Source organism: Schistocerca serialis, chromosome 4 (genome assembly GCF_023864345.2).
Source record: "Schistocerca serialis cubense isolate TAMUIC-IGC-003099 chromosome 4, iqSchSeri2.2, whole genome shotgun sequence".
Taxonomy (NCBI): Eukaryota; Metazoa; Arthropoda; class Insecta; order Orthoptera; family Acrididae; genus Schistocerca; species Schistocerca serialis.
Genome location: NC_064641.1, coordinates 753,727,594 through 753,754,472, shown reverse-complemented (window position 1 = coordinate 753,754,472; position 26,879 = coordinate 753,727,594). Strand labels below are relative to the sequence as shown.

At 38.3% G+C, this 26,879-nt stretch overlaps 1 protein-coding gene across 1 annotated transcript in view; it reads left to right on the top strand.

Moving 5' to 3' along the window:
• The window catches only part of LOC126474747 (proton channel OtopLc-like), a 134,720-nt gene extending 109,028 nt beyond the window's left edge, over positions 1-25,692 (top strand). The window contains exons 9-12 of the mRNA XM_050102224.1: positions 10,594-10,737; positions 19,115-19,322; positions 19,612-19,861; positions 24,854-25,692. Coding sequence (XP_049958181.1) covers positions 10,594-10,737; positions 19,115-19,322; positions 19,612-19,861; positions 24,854-25,168 — 917 coding nt within the window. The 3' untranslated portion in view covers positions 25,169-25,692. The remainder of the gene's footprint in view (positions 1-10,593; positions 10,738-19,114; positions 19,323-19,611; positions 19,862-24,853) is intronic.
• The last annotated feature ends 1,187 nt before the right edge of the window (positions 25,693-26,879 follow it).

Here is a 26,879-nt window from a genome sequence, read left to right as displayed (position 1 = left end):
ACGTGTGGTTCCTGAAGAGGGGCAGCAGCCTTTTCAGTAGTTGCAAAGGAAACAGTCTGGATGATTGACTGATCTGGCCTTGCAACACTAACCAAAACGGCCTTGCTGTGCTGTTACTGCTAACGACTGAAAGCAAGGGGAAACTACAGCCGTAATTTTTCCCGAGGGCATGCAGCTTTACTGTATGGTTAAATGATGATGGCGTCCTCTTGGGTAAAATATTCCGGAGGTAAAATAGTCCCCCATTCAGATCTCCCAACGGGGACTACTCAAGAGGATGTCGTTATCAGAAGAAAGAAAACTGGTGTTCTACGGATCGCGTGGAATGTCAGATCCCTTAAACAGGCAGGTAGGTTAGAAAATTTAAAAAGGGAAATGGATAGGTTAGAGTTAGATATAGTGGGAATTAGTGAAGTTCGGTGGAAGGAGGAACAAGACTTCTGGTCAGGTGACTACAGGGTTATAAACACAAAATCAAACAGGGGCAATGCAGGAGCAGGTTTAATAATGAATAGGAAAATAGGAATGCGGATAAGCTACTACAGACAGCATAGTGAATGCATTATTGTGGCCAAGATAGATACGAAGCCCACGCCTACTACAGTAGTACAAGTTTATATGCCAACTAGCTTGCCAACTAGCTCTGCAGATGACGAAGTAATTGAAAAAATGTATGATGAAATAAAAGAAATTATTCAGATTTTGAAGGGAGACAAAAATTTAATAGTCATGGGTGACCTGAATTCAGCAGTAGGAAAAGGGAGAGAAGGAAACATATTGGGTGAATATGGATTGGGGGTAAGAAATGAAAGAGGAAGCCGCCTAGTAGAATTTTGCACAGAGCACAACTTAATCATAGCTAACACTTGGTTCAAGAATCATGAAAGAAGGTTGTATACATGGAAGAAGCCTAGAGATACTGACAGGTTTCAGATAGATTGTGTAATGGTAAGGCAGAGATTTAGGAACCAGGTTTTAAATTGTAAGACATTTCTAGGGGCAGATGCGGATTCTGACCACAATCTATTGGTTATGACTGTAGATTAGATTAGATTTACTTTTATTCCAATTGATCCGTAGTGAGGAGGTCCTCCAGGATGTGGAACATGAAGAAACTGCAAAAATGGTGGGAATTTAAGGAGATGGGACCTGGATAAACTGACTAAACCAGAGGTTGTACAGGGTTTCAGGGAGAGCATAAAGGAACAATTGACAGGAATGGGGGAAAGAAATACAGTAGAAGAAGAATGGGTAGTTTTGAAGGATGAAGTAGTGAAGGCAGCAGAGGATCAAGTAGGTAAAAAGACGAGGGCTAGTAGAAATCATTGAGTGACAGAAGAAATACTGAATTTAATTGATGAAAGCAGAAAATATAAAAATGCAGTTAATGAAGCAGGCAAAAAGGAATACAAACATCTCAAAAATGAGATCGACAGGAAGTGCAAAATGGCTAAGTGGGCGTGGCTAAGACGAGGGCTAGTAGAAATCATTGAGTGACAGAAGAAATACTGAATTTAATTGATGAAAGCAGAAAATATAAAAATGCAGTAAATGAAGCAGGCAAAAAGGAATACAAACATCTCAAAAATGAGATCGACAGGAAGTGCAAAATGGCTAAGTGGGCGTGGCTAGAGGACAAATGTAAGGATGTAGAGGCTTATCTCACTAGGGGTAGGATAGATACAGCCTACAGGAAAATTAAAGAGACCTTCAGAGAAAAAGAGAGCCACTTGTATGAATATCAAAAGCTCAGATGGAAACCCAGTTCTAAGCAAAGAAGGGAAATCAGAAAGGTGGAAGGAGTATATAGAGGGTCTATACAAGGGCGATGTAATTGAGGACAATATTATGGAAACGGAACAGGATGTAGATGAAGATGAAATGGGAGATATAATACTGTATGAAGAGTTTGACAGAGCACTGAAAGACCTGAGTCGAAACAAGGCCCCGGGAGTAGACAACATTCCATTAGAACTATTGACAGCCTTGGGAGAGCCAGTCCTGATGAAACTCTATCATCTGGTGAGCAAGATGTATGAAACAGGCAAAATACCCTTAGATTTCAAGAAGAATATAATAATTCCAATCCCAAAGAAAGCAGGTGTTGACAAATGTGAAAATTACCTAACTATCAGTTTAATAAGTCATGGCTGCAAAATACTAACGCGGATTCTTTACAGATGAATGGAAAAACTAGTAGAAGCCGACCTCGGGAAAGATCAGTTTGGATTCCGTAGAAATGTTGGAACACGTGAGGCAATACTGACCCTACGACTTATCTTAGAAGCTAGATTAAGGAAAGGTAAACCTACGTTTCTAGCATTTGTAGACTTAGAGAAAGCTTTTGACAATGTTGATTGGAATTCTCTCTTTCAAATTCTGAAGGTGGCAGGAGTAAAATACAGGGAGTGAAAGGCTATTTACAATTTGTACAGAAAGCAGATGGCAGTTATAAGAGTCGAGGGATATGAAAGGGAAGCAGTGGTTGGGAAGGGAATGAGACAGGGTTGTAGCCTATCCCCAATGTTATTCAATCTGTATATTGAGCAAGCAGTGAAGGAAACAAAAGAAAAACTTGGAGTAGGTATTAAAATCCATGGAGAAGAAATAAAAACTTTGAGGTTTGCTGATGACATTGTAATTCTGTCAGAGACAGCAAAGGACTTGGAAGAGCAGTTGAATGGAATGGATAGTGTCTTGAAAGGAGGATATAAGATGAACATCAACAAAAACAAAACGAGGATAATGGAATGTAGTCGAATTAAGTCGGGTGATGCTGAGGGAATTAGATTGGGAAATGAGACACTTAAAATAGTAAAAGAATTTTGCTATTTGGGGAGCAAAATAACTGATGATGGTCAAAGTAGAGAGGATATAAAATGTAGACTGGCAATGGCAAGGAAAGTGTTTCTGAAGAAGAGAAATTTGTTAACATCGAGTATAGATTTAAGTGTCAGGAAGTGATTTCTGAAAGTATTTGTAAGGAGTGTAGCCATGTATGGAAATGAAAAATGGACGATAAATAGTTTGGACAAGAAGAGAATGGAAGTTTTTGAAATGTGGTGCTACAGAAGAATGCTGAAGATTAGATGGGTAGATCACATAAGTAATTAGGAAATATTGAATAGGATTGGGGAGAAGAGAAGTTTGTGGCACAACTTGACTAGAAGAAGGGATCGGTTGATAGAACATGTGTTGAGGCATCAAGGGATCACCAATTTAGTATTGGAGGGCAGCGTGGAGGGTAAAAATTGTAGAGGGAGACCAAGAGATGAATACACTAAGCAGATTATTCAGAAGGATGTAGGTTGCAGTAGGTACTGGGAGATGAAGAAGCTTGCACAGGATAGAGTAGCATGGAGAGCTGCATCAAACCAGTCTCAGGACTGAATACAACAACAACAACATTCACAAAATTTCAGCATTAAAAGCTATACAGGGTTAGGCATTTAAAACTGTTTTAGGAAATGTATGGTAAAATGCAAAAGTCATTTATCTCGAAGAGGAATATTCAATGATAAGCTCAACCTCACTCTGCTCTACCCCAGGGGGCAGGAGGGAGGGGTCAACTTTGAAATCTTAAGTAGGAACCACTATTTTTTTACCATGAAAAAATATATAATCTGTATATTTAACATTTTTTGTTGCATGATGGCACTGTTATTGACAAGAATGAAAATGGTTTAAAAAACAGATGAAAAATGATAATACCTCAAGAAATCGACATCAGATTAATATCTCAGGTGGTTATAAAGGCATTGTTCTAAAATCTTTAATGAGAACTCAGATTGTTATAGTAAAAAAAGTTGATTCTCTAATTAGGGAAGTACTTTTAGCATACCCAGGAACAATGACTTGAATGTAGTAGTATTCTATTCCCTTTGGAGCACTTTTTTAATGCATGTCCACTTGCCTCTCATCATCTGGATGCATGTTTTAGGTGAGTTCTCTTCACTCTCATCCGACCATTGGGTGCTTGATTAGGTAATTTCCCTTGCCTCTCATGTATCTCCATGATTTTACTGAAGTAGGTGTTTGCAATGGTGCCCATTTACTGCAATACACATTGCAACCCTATTTATGGAAGACAGTCCTTTTTCTCTAAATGTCTCTTCACTAATGTTTGCACATTCATTGATGATTCACTGCTGGACATTTTCTGGGGTTGATGGTACTTCCATTTAACATTTTTCTTATAGTGCTTTCCGCAGGAAAAATTGTCCATATCAAGTCAGGTGAATGTGCAGGACAATTTTTACTACCTCCTCCTCCAATACACAGACCAGGATAGCTTTGATTCAAAACTTCTCAAGATATTCGCAAATAGTGCACTGGACATCCATAGTGTTGAAACCACATGTCCTTTCTTGGTTGAAATGTCCCATCTTCCAGTAGTATTGGCAAATTACTATCTAAAATGTTGCCTTTTGTTTGACCATTCACATTAATGTCTATGTGAGTATGGGCTAATTAGCCAAGTACCTAAAACAGTGTACCACACATTGACAGTCCATGGGCATTGATGCTTGACTTACCCTAGTCAGTGGGGATTCTCCACTAACCAATAATGCATGTTATGCTGATTTGATTGACCATGATTCATAAAAACGATTTGTAAAATGTAAACTTTCGTGGCTGGAATTGTCACAATTAATAAAATATTCCAGGCTATTATGCCTTGGTTTAAGGGATTTCACTTCAAAACACAACGTTTTGTCCCCATCTGTGGAGGACGTTTCCAAGGAGGATCACAGCTTTGTTGAATGTCCGATTCACACCCTGGCTTGCTATTGGCTGCAGCAAAATGCCACTTCCGAGAGCTTCCACACAGTGGCATTATGTCACATGGGTGCAACTGGACATTCTCAACTGCCGTCATCCTCTGTTATTATCATTCCATGGTGGAAGACTGGTATACATTTTCTTCGGCACAGGAATCCAAATTTCATTCAATTTCATGGTGTCCTCCTTCCTATTAAAATTCCTGGGGTGTTTCACAATCTCTATGGCCTCTCTGTATAGTCTTTTGTGGTATCTGTTTGTGGCTGCCAGTACTTGTGTCCAGTCAAAATGAATGTGGTGGTTTCCTGGCTGCAAAGCATATTTCACAACAGCTGATCTGTCAATCTCCCCTCTTCTGCAATTGCCCTTGTGCTCCTGGAGCCATTTTTGACACTTTTTTTTGTATTACCCACATACCCCTCCCCACAACTACATGGAATCCTTTAAATGCCAGCTTTTTTTCCGGAGGTTGTTGAGCATCCTTGGCTGATATTAGATGATCTTGTATCTTCGGTGTGGGTGTGTAATTTATTGAGATGTTGCGCTGTCTCAAGATTTTTCCTATGCAGTCATTTATAGCCTTAATTAATGGCAGGAAGACTTTCAATTCCACCAGTGCTTGAACATCACTATGATTTGTACGTGGTGGTCTTGACACTCTTTTCACCTCAGTGAATGAATAATCATCCTTGAGCAATGCAGTGGTGAGATATTTTAATTCTGCATCAAGTAGCTCTGATACACTGATTTTCTTTGCCCTATCCACCACAATTTTTATGATGCCTTGCTTTTGTTGTGGGTAGTGGTTGGAGTCCTGGTGTAGGTAACGGTCTGTGTGCATGGGTTTTCGGTAAACTATGTGGCTCAAGCTACCATCTTCTTTCTTGAAATCTTGTACACCCAGAAAATTTAATCTTCTGCCTGCCTCCTTCGTAAACTGAACCTTCAGATTGATCCCGTTCACACATTTGTGAAAACAATCCAGTTCCTCCCTGCCATGAGGCCACAAAACAAACATATCATCCAGGTAACGGAACCAAATATTTGGTTTCTTGTTCACAGCTTCCAAAGCCTGCTCCTCAAATTTTTCCATAAAGAATTTCACTATAATTGGTCTAAAGGGGTTCCCTATAGGGACACCATCCCTCTGCTCACAGAACTCTTCATTCCATTTGAAATATGTGGTTGTGAGGCAATATTTAAACAGTTCTGCCCTTGGTGCAAGTGCGACTGAATTGAACGGACTTTTCTGATCACTCTGTTTGACAGAGAACTTCTTTATCAATAACAGTTCTAAGAACTTTGCCAGTGGGATCTTTACTCAGTTTTGAATATGTTGGTAGATCTAATAAGTCATTACTCTTACTATGATAGTTGGTCACATTCAAAATGACTGTTGCATTTCCCTTGTCAGCTGGGAGAATGAGAACACTACCATCCTCATTCAGGCATTTTAAGGTGTTCCTCTCACCCACAGTTAAATTACTTTCTTGGAGGCTTTGAAATGTGTGTTGCATGAGAGGTCTCCAGAAGAACAGAGTGCAGCCATTCACAGGCTTTACTATGTGAGCGGATTCAACAGACCCACTGGGACCAGGCAAGCACAGATTGTAAGTTACTGTCTCTCCATATTACTATCAGCAAGAAATTGAGTAGCGGTGACTGGGATAGAATTGACAGTCTGTTGCATGATTCCATTAGGAAGCATATCTTGACAACATCTAATAGACAGAAAAAGAAATTTGATAGCTTGCAACCTAATAAGAGGATCCACCATTTAGATGCTTCCTGCACCATTATCAGTTTATCCGGATGTTCATTATCTGACGATGAGAGATCTGTGCTTCCCAAGTGTGGAAATTTTGCCATTAGCCCATGAGTTGTGCCCATGGAAGACATAATAGCCAGTGTAGAAGCAGGCATTCATAGTGAGGACAAGGTTACAACTGAAGAAATCCATATACAAGCTGTAAGAGTATTGTCTCGCACAAAGCCTCCAAAAATTAATTTAACTGTGAGTGAGAGGACTGCCTTAAAATGCCTGAATGTGGATGATAGTGTTACTACTCTCCCTACTGATATGGGAAATGCAATGGTTGTTTTGAATGTGAACCGACTATCACAGTAAGATTAATGACTTATTAGATCTGCAAACATATAAGAAACTAAGTAAAGACCCCACTGACAAAGTTCTTAGAACTGTTATGCAGTTGATAAAGAAGTCCTCTGTTGAAGAGAGCATTCAGAAAAGTCTGTTCAATTCAGTTGCACTTGCACCAAGACTTTATGGATTGCCAAAGATGACAAAGAATATGTTCCTTTAAGGCCTACAGTAAGTGCTATTGATTTGCCCACCTATCTGATTGTTAATTCCTTGACAACATTATTACAACTGTATGTGGGCTGATCCGATTTGCATATCAAGAATTTGGCACATTTTATCATTAAATTAAATGGCATAGTGACACAGCCAGAGGGTAGTTAGTTTTGACGTGGTGTCACTATTCACTATGGTTCCACTCAATGAAGTGTTGCAACATCTGAATCAGATTTTTCCTCCCTATGTTGCGGAACACTTTAAATACTGCCTCACAACCACATATCTCCAAGGAAATGAAGAGTTCTATGAACAGAAGGATGGTGTCCCTATGGGGAGCCCTTTTAGCATTGGAAACTGCGAACAAGAAACTGAATATTTGGTTCCGTTGTATGGAAGATATATTTGTTTTGTGGTGGCATGCCAGGGGGAACTGGATTGTTTTCACAAACATCTGAACAGGATCTATCTGAAGATTCAGTTTATGAAGGAGGAGGAGGCAAGTAAAAGATTAATTTTATTGATGTACTAGTTTTCCACACAGTTTACCAAAAACCCACGGACACAGACCATTGCCTACACTGGGACTCAAACCACCATCCATAGCAAAGGCAAGGCATCATAAAAACTTTGGCGGATAGGGCAAGGAAAATTTGTGAATCAGAGCTGCTTGATGCAGGACTAAAACATTTCACCACTGCATTGCTCAACGATAGTCATTCGTTCGCTGAGGTGAAAAGAGTGTCAAGACCATTGCTTGGAAGTCACAGTGATGCTCAAGCGCTGGTGGAATTGAAAGTTTTCCTGCCATTCATTAAGGCTGTGACTAACCACACAGAAAAAATCTTGAGACAGCGCAACATTATGCTAATTTACACACCCACATCAAAGATACAAGATCATCTCAAATCGGCCAAGGATGCTCGCCAACCACTGGAAAAAGCTAGAATTTATAGGATTCCATGTGGTTGTGGGGAGGTGTACATGGGTACTATAAAAAGAACTGTCAAAAAACGAGTCAAAGAGCACAAGGGCAATTGCAGAAGAGGGGGAGATTGGCAGACCAGCTGTTGCAGAACATGTTTTACAGCCAGGAAACCACCACATTCATTTTGACCAGACTCAAGTCCTGGCAGCCACAAACAGATACCACAAAAGGCTATACAGTGAGGCCATAGAGATTGTAAAACATCCCAAGAATTTTAATAGAAAGAAGGAGGTTGTGAAATTGAATGAAATTTGAATTCCAGTGCTGAAGAAGATGTGTACCAGTGTTCCACCATGGAATGATAGTAGCAAAGGATGACAGCAGTCAACAACGGCCAGTTGCGCTTGCGTATTCAAAACATGTGATGTCACGCCACTGCACAGAAGCCCGCGGAAGTGGAATTTTGCTGTAGTTGGTAGCAAGTCAGGGTGTGAATCGGACATTCAACAAAGCTGCAATCCCCTTGAAAATGTCCTTTGCAGATGGGGATGAAGAGTCGGGTTTTGATGTGAAATCCCTTAGACCACAGCATAATAGCCCAGAATATTTTATTAATTGTAAAAACTGATTTGTATGACAAATTATCTGTGAAATAAAGTCATCATAGGCTGCTAGTTGTCATTGTATCATTGTATCCAACTGCAAAAGTTCAGCTGATACTGAAAGCCATCCCCATGTAGTTACTGATGCAACAAATTATGTAGATGAAATTTGTATTCATACAGTATGCACAGAACACTTCTTTGCAAAACTCCCGAAGCTCATGTGGTTTGCTGAGAAATAATGTGAGGATTTGCAGCAACTACAGCTAAAACATTCCCTTCAGCAGTTTCATTCATTGTAAGTCATAGTTGGACTCTTTATTAGATTTGAAAACATCCAGATTCAGTTGGACTCTTTGTTTAATACTGCAACAAGTTATTGCAGAAGGAACATTCCTATCAGGGAACAGGTTAGTATACCTTAGAAGAGCTTCTACTACATGTCTATTTGAATCAAATTAGGAGGAAATGATATCTACTGTCTCTGCTATCATCAACATTGTTGAACAATTAGGAAGAGATGTTTTTTGTTTGAATGCTTGAAGTAAAGTAGAAAGCATCTGTTTGGCACTGCCTTCCTTGTCTGTAGTTCTTGGTAAGGCCGCAACATCCTCAAAATAATAGAACTGTTTCCTTGAAGCTGGAAGAGTCTGACCACAGACTGTGACACATGAATGCAGTTTATGCTTGATAGATGGAAATTATAATGGTAAAAATGTGATATCACAGTGTTTTACAATTATGTAATTTTGAGCAACCTTATTAAATGTATATACATTGTACCTGAGCAGTGAGGCACCTCTAAGTGCCTTTCAGAGGAGCCGTGTTCAATTCCTAATACTATTAGGGAAATTTCCTTGGTGGGAAAACTGGAATAGGGAACATGTAACATTGTGATGTCAGAAGAGGAGCTATTTGAATAATAAGAAATGACTCCAAGCTCAGAGCTTGGAGTGTGGTGTGCTGATCTTCTGCCCTTCCATACCAAATCTAAATGCCACTGGCGGGTGACGACACTGTGACCAGTCAGTACCCGACAGCTCCAGGACCTGAATGTGAGGCTTGTAAATTATTACATGTGTTAGTGCTATTTGATGGTGACTACTGCCTCCTCGTAATATATGCTCATGTTACTATGTTCAAAATGCTTCACCCATCTTGTGTGAACATTGTAGCCAGTGTGAGCATTTGATGTGATTGTAGTGAGTTATTCAGTGAGCTGTTGTAGCTGATGATGGTGGTAAGTGACAAATTCTATATAAGTAGGCAAAGAACATAGTTTGCAGGAAACACTCTTTTCTCTTCAAGAACAAAGCTCATCAATGTGAGTACCACAACTTTCACTTAGAACCACAACACTGCAATCACCATCCATGTCTCGACCTCTGTGGGCCACTATCATTTGTGAATTGGACTACAACAGTTCCTCAAAGAAGCAATAAGGGAAAAGTCATTCCATTCTGATGAAGACAAACTTTATGGTGCATGGATAGTTGCCATGAAAAAGAAACAAATATTGATGCAGTTCATATGCCATGGAGAGTCTTTATTGAGGGAGATGGTTAAAAATATTTTAACTTTAATTTGACTCACCCATATTTGTTGTATTTGTATATGGTGAAAAAATTTGATTGAGAAGAAACTGTAAGTATAGTTTTTGGCCTATATATTTGTCTTTTCAAAAATAACTCCTAATTCAGCATTCTGTAAGTACTACATCATCAACAGGATGTTAAACACTTACTCCTCCCCATATCAAATAATTGTCAGGTTTTAAATTTCAGTACTAAAAATTGTGGCAAAAACAGAGAGTCCAACAATAAAGAAGGTAAGATGGTAAACGACTTCAATAAGCTTGTTACATTAATTAGTAAACTCTACATTCCTTGAATACACAATCAACTTGTTACCTATTACATTTTCTGTTGATTTTAACTTTTCCTGTAATACCTGCTATTTTTCAGATGCGTCTCTGGAGTCCAGCAATAACAGTGGTGTTAACACTTTCATTGACCCTTATTGTTCAAATTATACTGGAATGTCAATCATTTACCAAAATGTTTCTCCGTATTTATACCCTTTCTCAATTGAGTACAGTATTCTTATTGGTGAGTACTATTTGTGTAGTTAATATTAATGGCATAACATTAATAGATACTTGGTACAGTTGTATTAATGTGTCTATCACCTATGTTCAATGTCAACATGCAATAAACACTCACAGATGGCAGGTAGCAGCACTAGCGTGACGAGGGGACATGGAAAATAATGCAGTTGTGTCATAATGTGGAAATTGAGAGATTTATTTAAAGTCCAAATGGGCATGATCATTGCCTATGGAGCCTAGGGTGGAAGCATTTCCAAAATGGCTGTGTTTGTAAACTGTTTGTGTGCCACAGTGGTTGAAGCATACCATGCATGGCAAAATGGCACTATCCAAGGCAACTGTGGTGCACCACAGGCCACAAATGATAGGGCTAAATGATGGCTGCAGAGATGTTTATGTCTGAATAGATGCGCAACTGTCAAGCAACTGACCACCCACATGAACCAAAGACCTGCCAACAGTGTCTCCTCAACTACCATTCAGTGAACATTGCTGAGCTTTGGCCTCTGCAGCAGATGCCTCGTTCATGCACCTACAGTGATTGCTGTTCATTGACAACGAAGGCTGGAATTTGCATGCCAGTATCACAACTGGACATCATCTGAGAGGTAACAGGAGGCCTTTTCAGATAAATCACCGTTTATGCTCCACCACACAGATGGCCAGTGGTGTGTACAGCTGTAATCCTCGGAGCATAATATTGTCATTCATGAAGCACTTGTGGGTTTTCAGTGGCCCAAAAGCAGTACAGCTGTAATCCTCGGAGCATAATATTGTCATTCATGAAGCACTTGTGGGTTTTCAGTGGCCCAAAAGCATACATTTTGTTTGTTAACCACACCGTCTAAATGAAAATGCGCCTCGTCTGAAAACCAAACGTTGTTGAGAGTTTCTCCCCTATCCTCCGCCCACTGAGCAAACAGTAGTCTCTGCTACTGCTGTTCTTCAGTGAACTTCTGTGTACAGGTCATCTTGTATGAGTACATATGGAGGTCACTTTTAAGAATGCATTGAATGGAGCGTCTGGATATTCCCAGTTGCACTGCTGCCTTTCTACATGATTTCCCGGGACTTCTCTGTACAGAAACTCATACCACTTCAATATTCTCCAGCGAACAAACAGGCTTAGGCCGAGGTCGCTTCGCTTCCAATACTGTTCCTTCCTGCACAAATTTAATGTACAACCTGTGGATGGTCTTCTTGCAAGGGACCCATCATGTGTTAAACTGTTGTCAAAAACGCCTCTGAGTCACAACAAGGCTTTTCGTTTCATGAAAAAGTAACACAATTGCCGATCATTGCTGTGTCGTCAGTCTTCCATTGTCAGCCATTGCTGCTTACTAGTCCCCTAGCAGCAGTATTGTGAATTACACATCATTTTGTAACTCATTTGTTTTTCCAAGCTCTGCTGGTACTGCTGTAGAGATCCCAACAGAATATCTAATGTGCGCCGTAAATTGTGAAAGAAACAATTGGTAATACATTCGTTCGCCACCCTGTATATTGACTAAGAAAATAAGAATGCAAGTAAGCTATTAAGAGCAGCATAGTGAATGCATTATAATAGTCAAGATAGAAATGAAGCCAACACCTACCTCAGTAGCAAGGAAGAAATTGAAATAATGTATGATGAAGTGAAAGAAATTACCAGATAGTTAAAGGAGAGGATAATTTAACTATGATTGGGGCTGAAATTTGATAATGGGAAAGGATGAGAAGGAAAAATAGTAGGACAGCATGGACTGAGGGAGAGGAATGAAAAGGGAAGCAACCTGGTAGAATTTTGTACCAAGCACAATTTGAGCATCACAGATACTTGGTTTAAAAATCATGAAAGAAGGTTGTATATGTGGAAGAGAACTGGAGCCACCGGAAGGTCTCAATTAGATTACATAACTGTATAACAGAGATTTTGTAGCCAGATTTTAAACTTCAAAATACTTCAAGGGTCGCATATGCAGATAGGTAAGATATGAAGGATTTGGGACATGGACATGTTAAAAGAACCAGAGGCTGTTAAAAATTTCAAAGGGAGCATTAAGCAATGATTTATTTAAATGAGGATAAGGAAAAAAACAGGGAATGAATGGATAGCATTGAGAGACAAAATAATAAATCCAACATATGATCAAATAAACAAAAAACGAGACCCAGTAGAAATGCACAAGATATTGAATCTAGGGTGAAGTTTTTACTCTGCAGCAGTGTTTGAGCTGCATAGGTTCAAGTCCCAGTCCAGCACACAAACAGTTTCAATCTACCAGGAAGTTTCACATCAGTGGACACTCCACTCCAGAATGAAAAATTCATTCTGGAAACAATCCCTGAGGCTATGGTTAAGCCATTTCTCTGCAGTAGCCTTTCTTGCAGGAGTGCCAGTCCCTCAAGTTATACAGAAGAACTTCTGTGAAGTTTTGAAGGTAGGAGATGAGGTAATGGCAGAAGTAAATCCGTGAGGTTGAGTTGTGAGTTGTGTATGGATAGATCAGATGGTACAGCACTTACCCACAAAAGGCAAAGGTCTGAGGTTCAAGTCCCAGACTAGCACATGCTTCTAACTTAACAAGAAATTTAACAATGAATCTAGTTAACACAAGAAATAAAAAAAAATGCAGCAAATGGAGCAGGCTGAAGGAAATATAGGTGTATAAAAATGAGACTGCCTGGCAAAGTAGGAATGTCTGAATGAGAAAAGCAAGACTGTACAAGCATGCGTGCCTATGGGAAAGACAGGTGTAGCATACAAGAAAATTATAGAGATATTTGTAGAAGACATGGTGACATGGTAAGCTTGTGCTAAGCAAAGAAGGGCAGACTGAAAAGTGGAAGCAGATTAGGAAGTAAATAAAAATGAGATGGGATACTACATGAAGAATTTGACAGAGCTCTGAAAGACCTAAGTCGAACAAAGTATATGAAATTTCCTCAGAGTTGTTGGCATCCTTGGGAAAGCCAACCAAAACAATCTCATTTCACTTAAAGTGAAAGATACATCAGACAAGTGAAGTACCCTCAGAAAAATGTAATAATTCTGTTCAAAAGAAGGAAGGGGCTACCAAGTGTAAATATTATGAACTATCAGTTTAATAAAGTCATGGCTGCAGAGTCCTGACATGAATTCTTTAAAAGAGAATAGAAAAACTGGTAGATGCTGACCTCATGGAAGATCAGTTTGAGTTCCAAACAAGTGTAGGTACACGCAAGGCAATACTGGCTCTATAACTTACACTATGAGATAGGTTGAAAAAAGGCAAAGATATGTTTATATCAAGGTCGAATTTAGAATGAACTTTGCACTTCACAATCATTATTATTGTAGTGGTCTCCAGTCTGAAGACTAATTTGATTCAGCTATTCATGCTAGTGTATCCTGTGAAAGCATCTTCATCACTGTGTAACTAATGCAAGTTACATCCATTTGAACTTGCTTACTGTATTCAAGACTTGGCCTCTCTCTGCAGTTTTTGCTCCCCATACCTGCTACCATTACCAAACTGGAAATTCCTTGGTGCCTCAGTATATGTCCTACTAACTGATCTCTTCTCTTAGTGCTATAAATTTCTTTTTTCCCCAAAAGTACTTCCTCATCAATTATTCAGTCCACCCATCCAATTTTCAACACTCTACTGGAGGATCATATATCAAAACCTTCCACATATTTTTTTCCTCTCTGAATTGCTTATCATTCATATTTCACATACATATAAGGCTACACTCTGGACTAATACCTCCAACAAAGCATCCCTAACACTTAAATTTACAGTAGATGTTAACAAAATTTCTATTTTTGAAAGATGATTTTCTCGCTTTCACTATTTTACATCCTCTCTGTTTCGGCAATATCTATTATTTTGCTGACCAAATAACAAAACTATTCAGTACTTTTAGTGTCTCACTTTCTAATCTAATTCACTCAGTATCACCAGATTTAATTTGACTACATTCCATTATCCTTGTTTTGCTTTTGTTGGTGTTAATCTTATAATCACTTGTAAAGACACTATTCATTCCATTCAACTGCTCTTCCATGTCCTTTCTATCTCTGAAAGAATTACGATGTCATTGGCAAACCTTAAAAAATTTATTTCTTCCCCTTAATTCCATTTTCCAATTTCTCCTTGATTATCTTCACAGCTTGCTCAAAGCTCCTACGATCATGCTCTGAAATGAGCTCCATTCTATCTGGCATTTTACCCGCCACAACCAGAATAACTTTTCATGACTCTGAAATATCCTTGTCAGACTCTTATGTTCCTTCTGCACCCATTCCCCTACCCTACGGCTCCTACCCCTGTGACTGTTCCCACTGTAAGACTTGCTCCATGCAGCCTCCTACCACCACCTATACCAACCCAGTTACTGTAAAAACCTATACTATCAAAGGGAGAGCTACCTGAGAAACAACACTTGAGGCATACCACCTGTTACATAAACATTATTCAGCCTTTTATACTGGTACAACCACCATCAAGCTATCAGTTAGGATGAATGGGCATAGGCAGAGGTTGTATACTGGCAACACAAAATATGCTGTTTTGGAGCATGCTCTACAACATGACAGTTGTGACCTTGGTGCATGTTTCCCCCAGACACCAGTTTCTCAGAATTATGCAGGTGGAAGCTGACATTACAGCATGTCCTTGATTCTCTCCACAATTTCTTTGGTCTCTTTCTCAGTAACTATTCCTTTCTTCACTCCCTTTTACTTTTCTGTTTCTTTTATTTGCTGACATGTTTATTTTTCTCCAGCCTCCACCACTATCACAAACAATGCACTTAGCTTTCCACTCTTATTAACTAGTGCGTGATGTTTTCACAGTAATAACTGTATTCTGTATCGCCCTATCCTCCATCTTTAAGCTCTCAGATTTTCAAATCTCATCCAGTGCAGTCCCCAACAATCAGTCTTTCCTTCTCATTCTGTCTGGCAAGTCTCCCTCATCTGGGGGGGGGAGCAATGTTTCCGAACTCCCCTCATTTCCTAAACCTCACCAGTCCTTTTGCTTCACCCCTCTTCCTTCCTGGTCAATCTTTCCGCAAGAAAATGGAGCCACTGGCTCCTGAAGCTTGTAAATTTCAGTACCTTTATATATGTGTTCTCCTGATGCTGCTTGGTGAGTATATTTTTTATCAATCCAGTTAAGTTATATTTTCGAAACTGGATTACTTTCATTAACATATATAAAGTAATTTAGAAGTATTTCAGTACTTATCAGTATCAATAGATCTGATGTTAGTGTACCTTGCAGAAGTAGGTTGCAATGACTGAGTATGACTCTTAACTTAACTCATTCGACATTCCTAAATACTCTCTCCATGAAGGGATTTATGGAACATGATGGATGAATTTATGAATGTTTGAGTTAAGTGACCTCTTTTCAGAAACTATACTTTTCCTTTCTGTTAAGATGGTCATGCTAAATTTATAACACTTCCATCAACAATGTGCTCTGCTGAAAACATCATGTATCACTGTCAGATGAGTGAAGACTTGGCTATGCTGTACAACAACTACAGAAAACATGGATCTAAAAAGAGCCAGTCATAAAGCTTGGAGACTCCTAAAACAGCTAAGTAATGAACTGATCCAGCTATGACTGCTGTACACCATAATATTGCGGCCAATAAAATAGCACATCAGTTACTGCTGAACGGGAAGGCAATCCAAAAATCCAAAAAGCCTTAATTGCAACGAGAAGTGCACAGGAGGAGAACAATCTGCATTCATCATCATTCAGGATGGAAGAATTTGATAAGGCTATTAAACAAAGTAAGAATGGAAAATCAGCTGGCTTAGATGATATATGAACAAAGATATGGATTCTGCAACTCTTTCATAATTGCGTGAGCAATGTTAAATCCCAAAAATGTGGAGGAGTTGAGTGAGTGCTTTGCTGAAACCTGGTAAAAAAGGGAAAAATCCAAAGAATTTTAGACCAGTTTCATTACTCCGTCATCTATAGAAACTGCTGGAAAGAATGATCATAAATCACCTCCTACCTGTAGTTGACCCCTCTGCTGATATCTCAACAAGCTGGATTTCGTCCTGGTAAAAGCTGCACTGGACAAATGCTGAATCTTACATAGTTCATAGAAGATGGGTTTAAAGCTTGTAAGATGGCAGGGTTGATATTTGTTGAGTTTTCAGTGGCCTATGACACTGCCAATCACGAACTACTATTACTCGAGGTATGCGGTATGACCATTGCAGCAATGCAGTTCATTGCAGTAATTCTGCAAAACAGCAGGTTCTTCATTGACTTTCAAGGGCAGTGCAGTCGATGGAGACTACAGAAAAATGGTCTTCCCCAAGCAAGAATATTGGCTCCAATCCTATTCAACATGTATACAAATGACCAATCTATAGCCCCCAAAACCAGAAGTTTCTTGTATCCTGATGACCTTGCTCTTGCCACTCAGAGCTCAGACTTTGAATCAGTGGAGAACACCCTAACAAATGCCCTTGAAGATCTACCAAGATACTGTAGCACAAATCAGCTTAAACTAAACCTCTCAAAGAGTCAAGTGTGTGCTTTCCAGTTAAGAGATAGGGAAGCTACTCATATGTTGATGATAGTATGGTCAAGAGTTGAGATACAACATTGTAACTCTCCAAAATATGTAGGAGTGATGCTGGACAGATCTCTTACATTCAAGAGACACTGCATGAATTGCAAGTTGAAAGTTTCCACCGGGAACAATCTGTTAAGGAAATTGGCCAATAACAGTTGGGCAGTCCACTTGAAACCATCCGAACCTCTGCACTAAAATTAGTCTATTCTGGTGCAGAGTGCACTTGTCCTGTATCATTTATCACATACCAAACAGGTAGACGAAGTGCTCAGTAATACCTGCAGAATTATAACAGGTTGTTTGAAATCTACTCATGGCAAATAAGGAATGAAAGATAGTGGAATAAGAACAAACCCATTCCCTGTATGTGCATAAACTTCATTTGCAGTGATTGAGGTCAAGGAAGAGTTTCCTCTGAACATCAAAGGTACTTACTACCACTGCCAAAAATGCAAGGGTGCAACTCTGGTTGGAAAAGAGTTTCTGAAACTCTGCCTCCCAGACATGGCAAGGAATGAATGACCTGGAAATCTTTGAATAGGCTAGTATCTTGATTGGGTAGATCAAGGTGTAATCTGGCAAGATGGGGCTACAGTACAGAAAACAATATTAAGTGTGATTTTGGAGAAGTCCATACTGTCTATCACCTGTTTCAGTGTCAACTGTGTCCATCTTCCTGCACTACGGAAGACCTCCATCTAACGGCCGAAATGGACTTTAAGTAGCCAAATTTTGGTCAAAGACTATTGTGAGAAGTTAACTGTGCACCTATGTATGTTTCTGACATGAGACTAAAATACAGCAAAGTGCATCTTTCAGGTTTGTGTTTCTTAAGTGCTCATATAGACATAATAAAAGAGATGAATTTGGAACCCATAGATAAGTGCTCTTGCACAAAAAAAGGAGAGAGAGAGAGAGAGAGAGAGAGAGAGAGAGAGAGAGAGAGAGAGAGAGAGAGAGAGAGAAGAAGGAGAAGAAGAAGCTATGGTAGTCTGTGCAGTTACACAAAGCCACTGTCACAGGATGACGTAATGGTTAGCGCAGCTGCCTAGTGAGTAGGTGACCTGGATTTGATTCCTGGCCTTGGTACAAATGTCTCTGTAACATTTAGTTTCACGTAAGATATATTATTGTTACCCATAAAGTGTTTCTCAAATTTGATTACATCTTTCATTTCATGGTTTGGTTGCAGCTTCTTCATCACCAAGAAATCAGCACAAAGTTTAATTTATTCCATATGTATTTCTTACAGCCCATTGAACATTTAATATTAAATATCAATGAAAATTTTTATTTTAAGTGACAGAATTTGATCTTTTCTATACTTTAAGTGAATTAATTTATCAAATAGAACATCTTTTGATGTATCTCAGTCATTATAAAATAGGCTACCATCTACTTTATTGTTAATTACCATCCAGTATCCATTATTTTTTTAAAAATAAATTTTAGCATTCTGTAGATTATCATATTGGATGAGTTAAGGACTTTTCTTAGCCCAACTTTGCTTCACCCTCATAGAAATCATATTGTCAACTGTGGATCTTTAGGGACCAAGCTGAAACACAGACAGAGTTAAAAAAATATGGGAAACCTAAATTTGAACTCTGCACCTCCTGATATTGAGTGCAGTATCTTAACTACTCCACCACCTCATTTGGTTTCTTCTGTATAGTCTAGAGTTTTGTTGCCCATATCACATCAGTTCAAACAAAAATTAACTGTAGTTACATTTTGGATGTGAATGTTACCACTGATGGAGGTATCATTAAAAGAATCACAAAACAGTGTCTACTTTTTTTCAGCTGGTGTTTTGTACATCATTTGGCAGAACATAGGGCAATGCGGCACAGTGACAGGAGGGCACTGCAAGCTCTTGATGAACCCTGAAAGCAGTAATTTGTCCATTCATGTTGACTGTCATTCAGCAAATAAAGGACTCTTTGCTGGAATCATAGTGCTTTTAACTTCTGTCGTGAGCATCATACTATTTTTTGTTGCAGTCACTGATACGTAAGTGCTAAAACAACTAACCTTCTTCAGTAGAATAGTGAAGCATTTTTTTACACAAAAAACAGGCTATTCTTTGTTAATGTGCCAGTTTTCTTTTACTAACTCTTTTATTTATACTACTGCTACTACTACTAGTACCTCTAACACTACTACCACAACTACCATCACCACCACCACCACCACCGTAATGGTGAAGTGCACACAATACATATAAAAGAGATGTTTGTATAGTTCAATCCTGTTCTTCTGTTTCAAGAGACTATAATTTATGTATTTTGTATTGTTTCAGAAATTATGTGACTATTGGAGTGGATGTACATATGTGGACAGAATTTGCAATTCTGATTCTCATGACAGTTACAGTCTTGTTTGCATACTGGCAAATAATAACTTTGGATGTTAATGAACACCCTGTATCACTCCTAGATGATTTGCTGCTTGCAGTCTGCTTGCCAGCTTATTTCTTCTATGCAATATTAAGCCTTTATCCATCTGTCATATACAGTGAGATAGTCTTTAGCATCATCATCTTGCTTCGGGTAAAGTATTTTGTTTTTATGTTTGATACTCTAAATGACAATTATCTTCAGAATTATAAAAATAGTTCTCTGTGGGAAACATAATATGAAAGGCTAAACACAACATATTTTTCATAAATGAATCAAATATGGCAAATAAAGAACCAAATCTTTATTTTGCAGTATAATGTACAAATGTATATAATATAATTTAAATATGACATGTTTTGAGGCATCAAGGGATCACAAATTTAGCATTGGAGGGCAGCGTGGAGTGTAAAAATCGTAGAGGGAGACCAAGAGATCAATACACTAAGCAGATTCAGAAGGATGTAGGTTGCAGTAGGTACTGGGAGATGAAGAAGCTTGCGCAGGATAGAGTAGCATGGAGAGCTGCATCAAACCAGTCTCAGGACTGAAGACCACAACAACAACAACAATTTAAATATTTGCAACAAAATGAGCAAACTGGATCTTTTTGTTGTGTTTTATGTTTTAGAATACATACTATAATAATGATCATCAAAGAGTGTTACCTTCTAAAACTTTGGCCTACCATGTGGAATTGAATTATTGCGAGCATATACACAGTACAATATTGCATACTGTCTGCAACATGCTAATTATTCAAGTTAGTATGTAGAATATGCTACATTAGATGAATACTATCAAGAGCTCAGAAAAATATTATCTACCTAGCTACAAAGATAGCAAAAGCAGATAAATGCAAGAACTATAGCAGGATCAGTTTAACAGCTCATGGATCCATATTCCTGACAACTGTTAATGAGACAAGTTGTAAGAAAAACCAAGGCTTTTTCATAAGATTTGTTGACCTACAAAAAGCATTCAACAATGTGAAATTGTGCAAAATTTTGTAAATTTTCCATAAAATTGCTATCAACTAGACACAAAATGGGTAGTATACAAGGTGTACAAGTACCAGGAAAGAGAAGAGAATGAATTGAAAAGGGTTGTAGCAGGGATGCAGTTTTTCTCCGCTTACTGTTCAACCTGTACATCAAAGGAGCAACGACAGAAATAAAAGAAAGGCCTATGATTGAGATTAAACCCAGCGTAATTGATATCAATGATAATATTTGCTAATGACAATGCTGTCCTCAATGAAAGTGAAGAAAAGTTACAGGAACTGTTGAATAATATGAAGAACCTAATGAGCACATAATATGGACTGAGAAATATAGACAGAAAAAAGACAGAAGTTACGATAAATAGCAGATATGAAATTAGTCACGAAGTTAAAATCAAAAACATCAGATTTTAGATAAAGTGGAAGAATTCTGTTACCTTGGCAGCAAAGTAACAGATGATTGAGCAACTGGTAGAAGGGATCATGCCGGGGGAGAATATCCATGGTATATTGTCAGTGTAAAGAAATTTCTAAAGAAGCAGCAATTACTGTATAACACATGGAAAACAAAGCATACAGTTATAGACAGAGAGGTGCTGAGTGAAACACACTTGGCTATCAACAGCATAATGCATGAACCCTTCAATGACTACCAAAGCAGAATATTATCAAAAGATCTCTCACAAAACCCAAAGAATTAATTCAGGTCACACGTAAAGGATGTTAGTAGTGAACTGAAATTGAGGGTAGCAAATCAAACACAGAAACGCTTAACTCTGTTCACAAAAGTTCCTTTACAAAGGCAAATCCAGTACTAACGTATTGTTGCTTTAGCTAGTCTTGTGTGATGAGATCTTGTCCCTGAATTTTTTTTCCGACTCAATTTTAGAGGGATGGTCATCGCACCGTTCAGCCTATTTACAATTTGACAGTATGCTCACTTGGCAGCTTACTATTATTTGGACACTGAATGTTGTGTCTTCTGTCCATCCCCACATTTAGGTCTAATATGATGTACTTTGTATATCCACCTGAAGATGTGACTTTAAGCTATGAAACCGGTTGTGTTTCCAAATAAAGAGCATTACACACAGTTGTTTGCAGTTTTTATTTCACAAGGCCCTGAAAGCCATTTATCAATGGAATTACGTAGATGCAGTATTTCCTGACTTCCAATAAGCATCTGACTCAATACTACAACAATATTTGTAAACATAAGTATAATCTACCAAAAAATGTGTGATTGGATTGAGGATTTCTTGGTGGGGAGGTTGCACCATGCTACCTTCTATGGTGAGTCATTAACAGAAGTAGAGGTAACTTCAGGCGTAGAGGTAACTTCAGGCATGCTCAACAGAACTGTTTGGAGAGCCTTGTATTTTATATTAATGAGCTGGTAGATAATTTTAATTGTTCCACAGATTTATGGTTTCAAAGTGTCATTGTGGCCCAATAAATATCTACCAAAAGAAACATCCAGTCAGTTAGGGCCATGAGTGAGCCTGAACAAGTGAGATGTGGCAAGATCAACTCTAATGACAGTTTTATGACAATTTCCATTTTACTTATAATCATACTGCCCATCTAGTTTTTATTTTTTTTTTTTAAATTGATGTTTTGATTTTCCATGGGACCAGATGATAAATCCAAGATGATAATTTTCTCTTCTGCGCAATGTTTCACTGTTCCATCTAATGCTGGTTGTAGATGGATAGACAAGGATTACAAAACAGAAGAATGTTAGCACTGACCACCTCCCAACTCTTGACTACCAAAACGAAATAGTTGAGAAGTGGTTCCATTTGACACAAACTAAGGATACCTGTGGCACATGTAACATAACTGACATAAACAGATTCATCCCCTCTCACAACAGATTTTTCCTCAGAGTGGGTGAAAAAATAGGAGCCAACTAATATCATCATAGGCACTGTAGAACACTCAAATTGATAAAACAAGTACCTATCAAGGAATACTGATAACATCAATACAGAACTCCAATATAAATACTGGTACTCAGATTGCAGGGAAATTTTAAAAGTTATCATACTCTTTAAAGTATCATGTTTTCTTACGTAATGGAGTATTTTTGAAACCATGTGCACAATTAATTAGTCATGTATTGCTCTACCCTTTTAATATAAAAGAAAAAATGGCTACATTCCTTACCTATTCAAACAGGCTGCTTTGAAATACATGTAACATCAAACTATTGATCCATCTTTCTCCTGCCAGGAGCCACCCTCCAGAACCCTCATCCTCTTTCTCAAAAACTTAATTTTGAAGACAATTGAATGATGAATGTGTGCCAACAGGCTTACTAAATTCTTCAAGGTTTGATTTCTCGCTAGAATATTCTACAAAATGATCTATAGCTTATTCAGTCTTCCAAACAACAAGCTAAGTTGAGAAGTTAGAAAAAGTGTTCCACAGGTCTGTTCCATGATTTTAGAAAAGCATTTAGTTATAGAAATAAAATTAATTAGTGGAATAGTTTACTTATTTTCTTTGTTGAGTGTCAAATTAGCAATCCAGAAATTAACTTGTACTCATATATTTGAAAACTGATTTTGCACCGCAGCTCATATTCCACGTTAAACTGCAAGTTTCCACATAGCAAACTGTGTTTGATGGTTCACAAAGTAAAGGAACAAATAGGAATCTCAGCTCTGATAGGACCACACCTACTATACACTGATAAGCCAAAACATTATGACCATTGCCCTCCACAACATTGGATGCCGCTAGTTGGTATTGTGGGCACATGATGTGGTAACAAAAGTATCTAAGTGGAGCAGACATAGACTGGGGACCATTCTAGCAAAGATATGGGTTGCAAATGGGAAAATCCATTGAGATAAGTGACTCTGGCAAAGGACAGATTACGCAGAGCCTGTGAATGAGTGTCTTGAAATCAATGCAGCTGGTTAATGTTCAAATGCTATTGTCATGAGCATCTATGGGAAGGAGATAGGAGGATAGTGAAACTACTATTAGAAAATAAATGGTTGGATGTCAATGCCTCTTCACAGAATATGGGGTTTGGAGGCTTGTCCATTCTGTAAGGTAGGATAGACGGTGATGTGTGGCATCTCTGTTGAAAGAACACAATGCTGGTGCATGCGCAAGTGTGTCAGAGCACACTAATCATTGCACACTTGAATATGGGGCTCCACAGCATGATCTGTAGCACACCATCCCTATGTGTTCACATGTTGACCCAATGACATTGTCATTTATGACTGCACTGGGCCCAGGACCATTGGGATTTGACGTCGATCAGTGGAAATGTGCTGGCTCTTTCGGTGAATCACATTTTTGCTACACTGGGTCAATGGTCATCTCTGCAAATGCTGTAATAAAAGGTGAACGGTGGCTTGAAATGCACAGCGCGCCACAAACACCAGCTGGTGGAAACAGTATTATGCTGTGGGACACATTCTTCTGCACTTGCTTGGGACCTGTCACAGTAATCAAAGACATGTTGATAGCTGCAAACCAGTTGCATCCCTTCATGCTTTGATGTCTTTGCTGACTGAGATGTCATCTTTCAGCAGTATCATTGTAAGTGTCTCAGAGCCGGAACCATGCTCAATTATTTGAGGAGCATTATAGTGAACTCACGTTGATGCCACAGTGACCAAATTTGCCTGATGTAAATCCTATGGAACCCATCTGAGTTGCTATCGGGCACCATCACTGCATACACAAATCAGAGGCCCATTATTCACATGAATTATGTGACTGCGTGTAGACATCTAATGCCACATACCTCCACAAACCTACCAACAAACCTTTGGATCCCTCATATACAGAATCACTGATGTATTTTATTCCAAAGATGGACAAACAAGCAGGTGGTCATGTTTTGGCTCATCAGTGTGATTATGCACTGTCCAAACTGTCTCCAGGCTGACGATTACTCCATTTTATTTTTGTTCCATGGAGATAGAAAAATATTGTACTTAGCAGGTAGTGAAGTCTACTGTTACACTGTAAATAAAAGCTATTTTCTACCTTTATTTTACTGTAGTTACATGATGAATATCCTTTTCCTTAGTAATGTTACCTTATTTTTACTTTTATATTATTATCAACCTGATTTTCGTCTTGGAATAGTCTATAATTATTATTTCTTACAGGTGTTACAAGTGCTAATACAAACACCATTCATCATTGATGGTCTTCGTCGCTGTAGCAATACTAGATCACTTCGACAGAAAAAGCCGGGACGTGAAGTTGTGACACTTTTGATAGTGTGCAATATTGCATTGTGGATGATGCAGACATTTGAAATAAAATCTAGTGGTACAAAGGATCATAGATATGATTTTTATGGGAAAAGCGCATGGACAATTATAGGACATTTGCCTATACCGTTAATGATGTTCTATAGATTTCACTCTTCTGTATGCTTGGTGGACATATGGAAATCTGCATATGAGCCCGGAGAATGATGACTGTGTATCATCAGACTATAAACTGAATTAGTCAAACTGGATGCAAGCAGTTATGTGAAAAAGGAGAGAGGTGTACTGAAGCTCTCACTGATAAATTCCATATGAAAAATACTCAGTCAATAGTTATAAATTAGTATGTATTTATTTTCATTGTATTGATTCTTTTTTAATTGACTGAATGAGAACAGAATGCTGTAAGAAGTTGTTATGTAATATTACATAATTACTTTGGGCAACAGACTATAGTTGTTACTTTATTTGAGGATCAGCAATCATTAATATTATACAATTGTCAGTATTTGTTAAACTTTGTTTAATGCTTACATGTGATAAAATCTCATTTATGAGCTATGATGGATTTTCATTGCTGTTGATAACAGACAGTAACTGTATGTTACCCTGCCTGTCTTTCTTTGTGGAACAAAGTGTACTATCCTTCTTTCCAGTGTAATACTTAGATAATACTGATTTGTATGTAATATTTGTGTTCACTTTGGCCAGCAAGCAGTGTATAAATATCACCTTCAGGTATTTAACTAGAATAATAAATGTTAGTATGAATAAAACTTGGATAGATTTATAATACAGGGTGTTTAAAATTATTCAGCCAACTTCACAAGACTTTATCTTGTAAACAAAGGAAGATAAAAACTTCAGGTATATTTTAACTTATTGATCACAACTAAAAAATTACCCTGCTGGCAGTTGTAAATTGCCTGTTCAAATGGTTACTGATATGGGTCTCATTCATTTCTCTTGCTCGTTCATTAATCAATGTGCCTTAATTTGAGATGGCAAAAGCATTTTTCATTCTCTGTTTCAGCAGGTGCAGGTGAAATTCAATTAGAACTGTGTGACATAATTTTTGTTAAGAGTATGGCACAACATCACCTACAGTTCAAAGCAGTTTCAGGATACTCGTTGTTTATGTGAGGATTTCCCCCATCTGTTTCTTCAAAATGTACAGCACATTTGACGCTGCTATGCATGTAGTCTAGAGACGCCTATTTGTTGTGTCAGCAAAAGTGTTTGCCATTCCTCATGTGTCTGTCTGGCATGTTTTGCAGTGGCAATATTGTTTAGAACTGTGGCGATGAACAACAACATGTAGAGTTCTATGGTTTTATTCTAGATGTGAAGACGCAAAAGAATAATTTGCTTTTATGTGTAGGGTTCAATGATGAAGCCACATTCCATTTAATGGGAAAGAGAATTGGCACAATGCAAGTATATGTAGGACACAGCAGCCACATACTGTATTTCCTGAGGAAAGGTTTGTGACCAATTCCTTTTTCAGTAAAAAATAGTTACATTACTTGTGTACCTGGACATATTGGAAACAAAGCTTTTTCCACTATTTAGAGAACATGGTGAAAATTTCATTTTTTGACGGGATGGAGGATCACTGCAATGACCCTTCAGGTAAGGGCAATTCTTAAAATCACACATAAGAGGCAAAACAGGGATGCCACAAGATTCCCCAAGTGAAATTTCCTGACATTTCCTTGATTTCCAGACAAATTTTTATGACAAATTCTGGTATCTCAAGGGTAAATAAAGACATAACTTGACAAAAAAAATGTAAGGACTTCTGTATTGCTCCTCCATGTGAGCAGAAATCTTATGTACTGACATCAAGATCTTTTGTAATGAACTGTTTTTAGATGAAGAAAGCAAGCCAAAAGGTATATGTGTTTCATTGAGACCA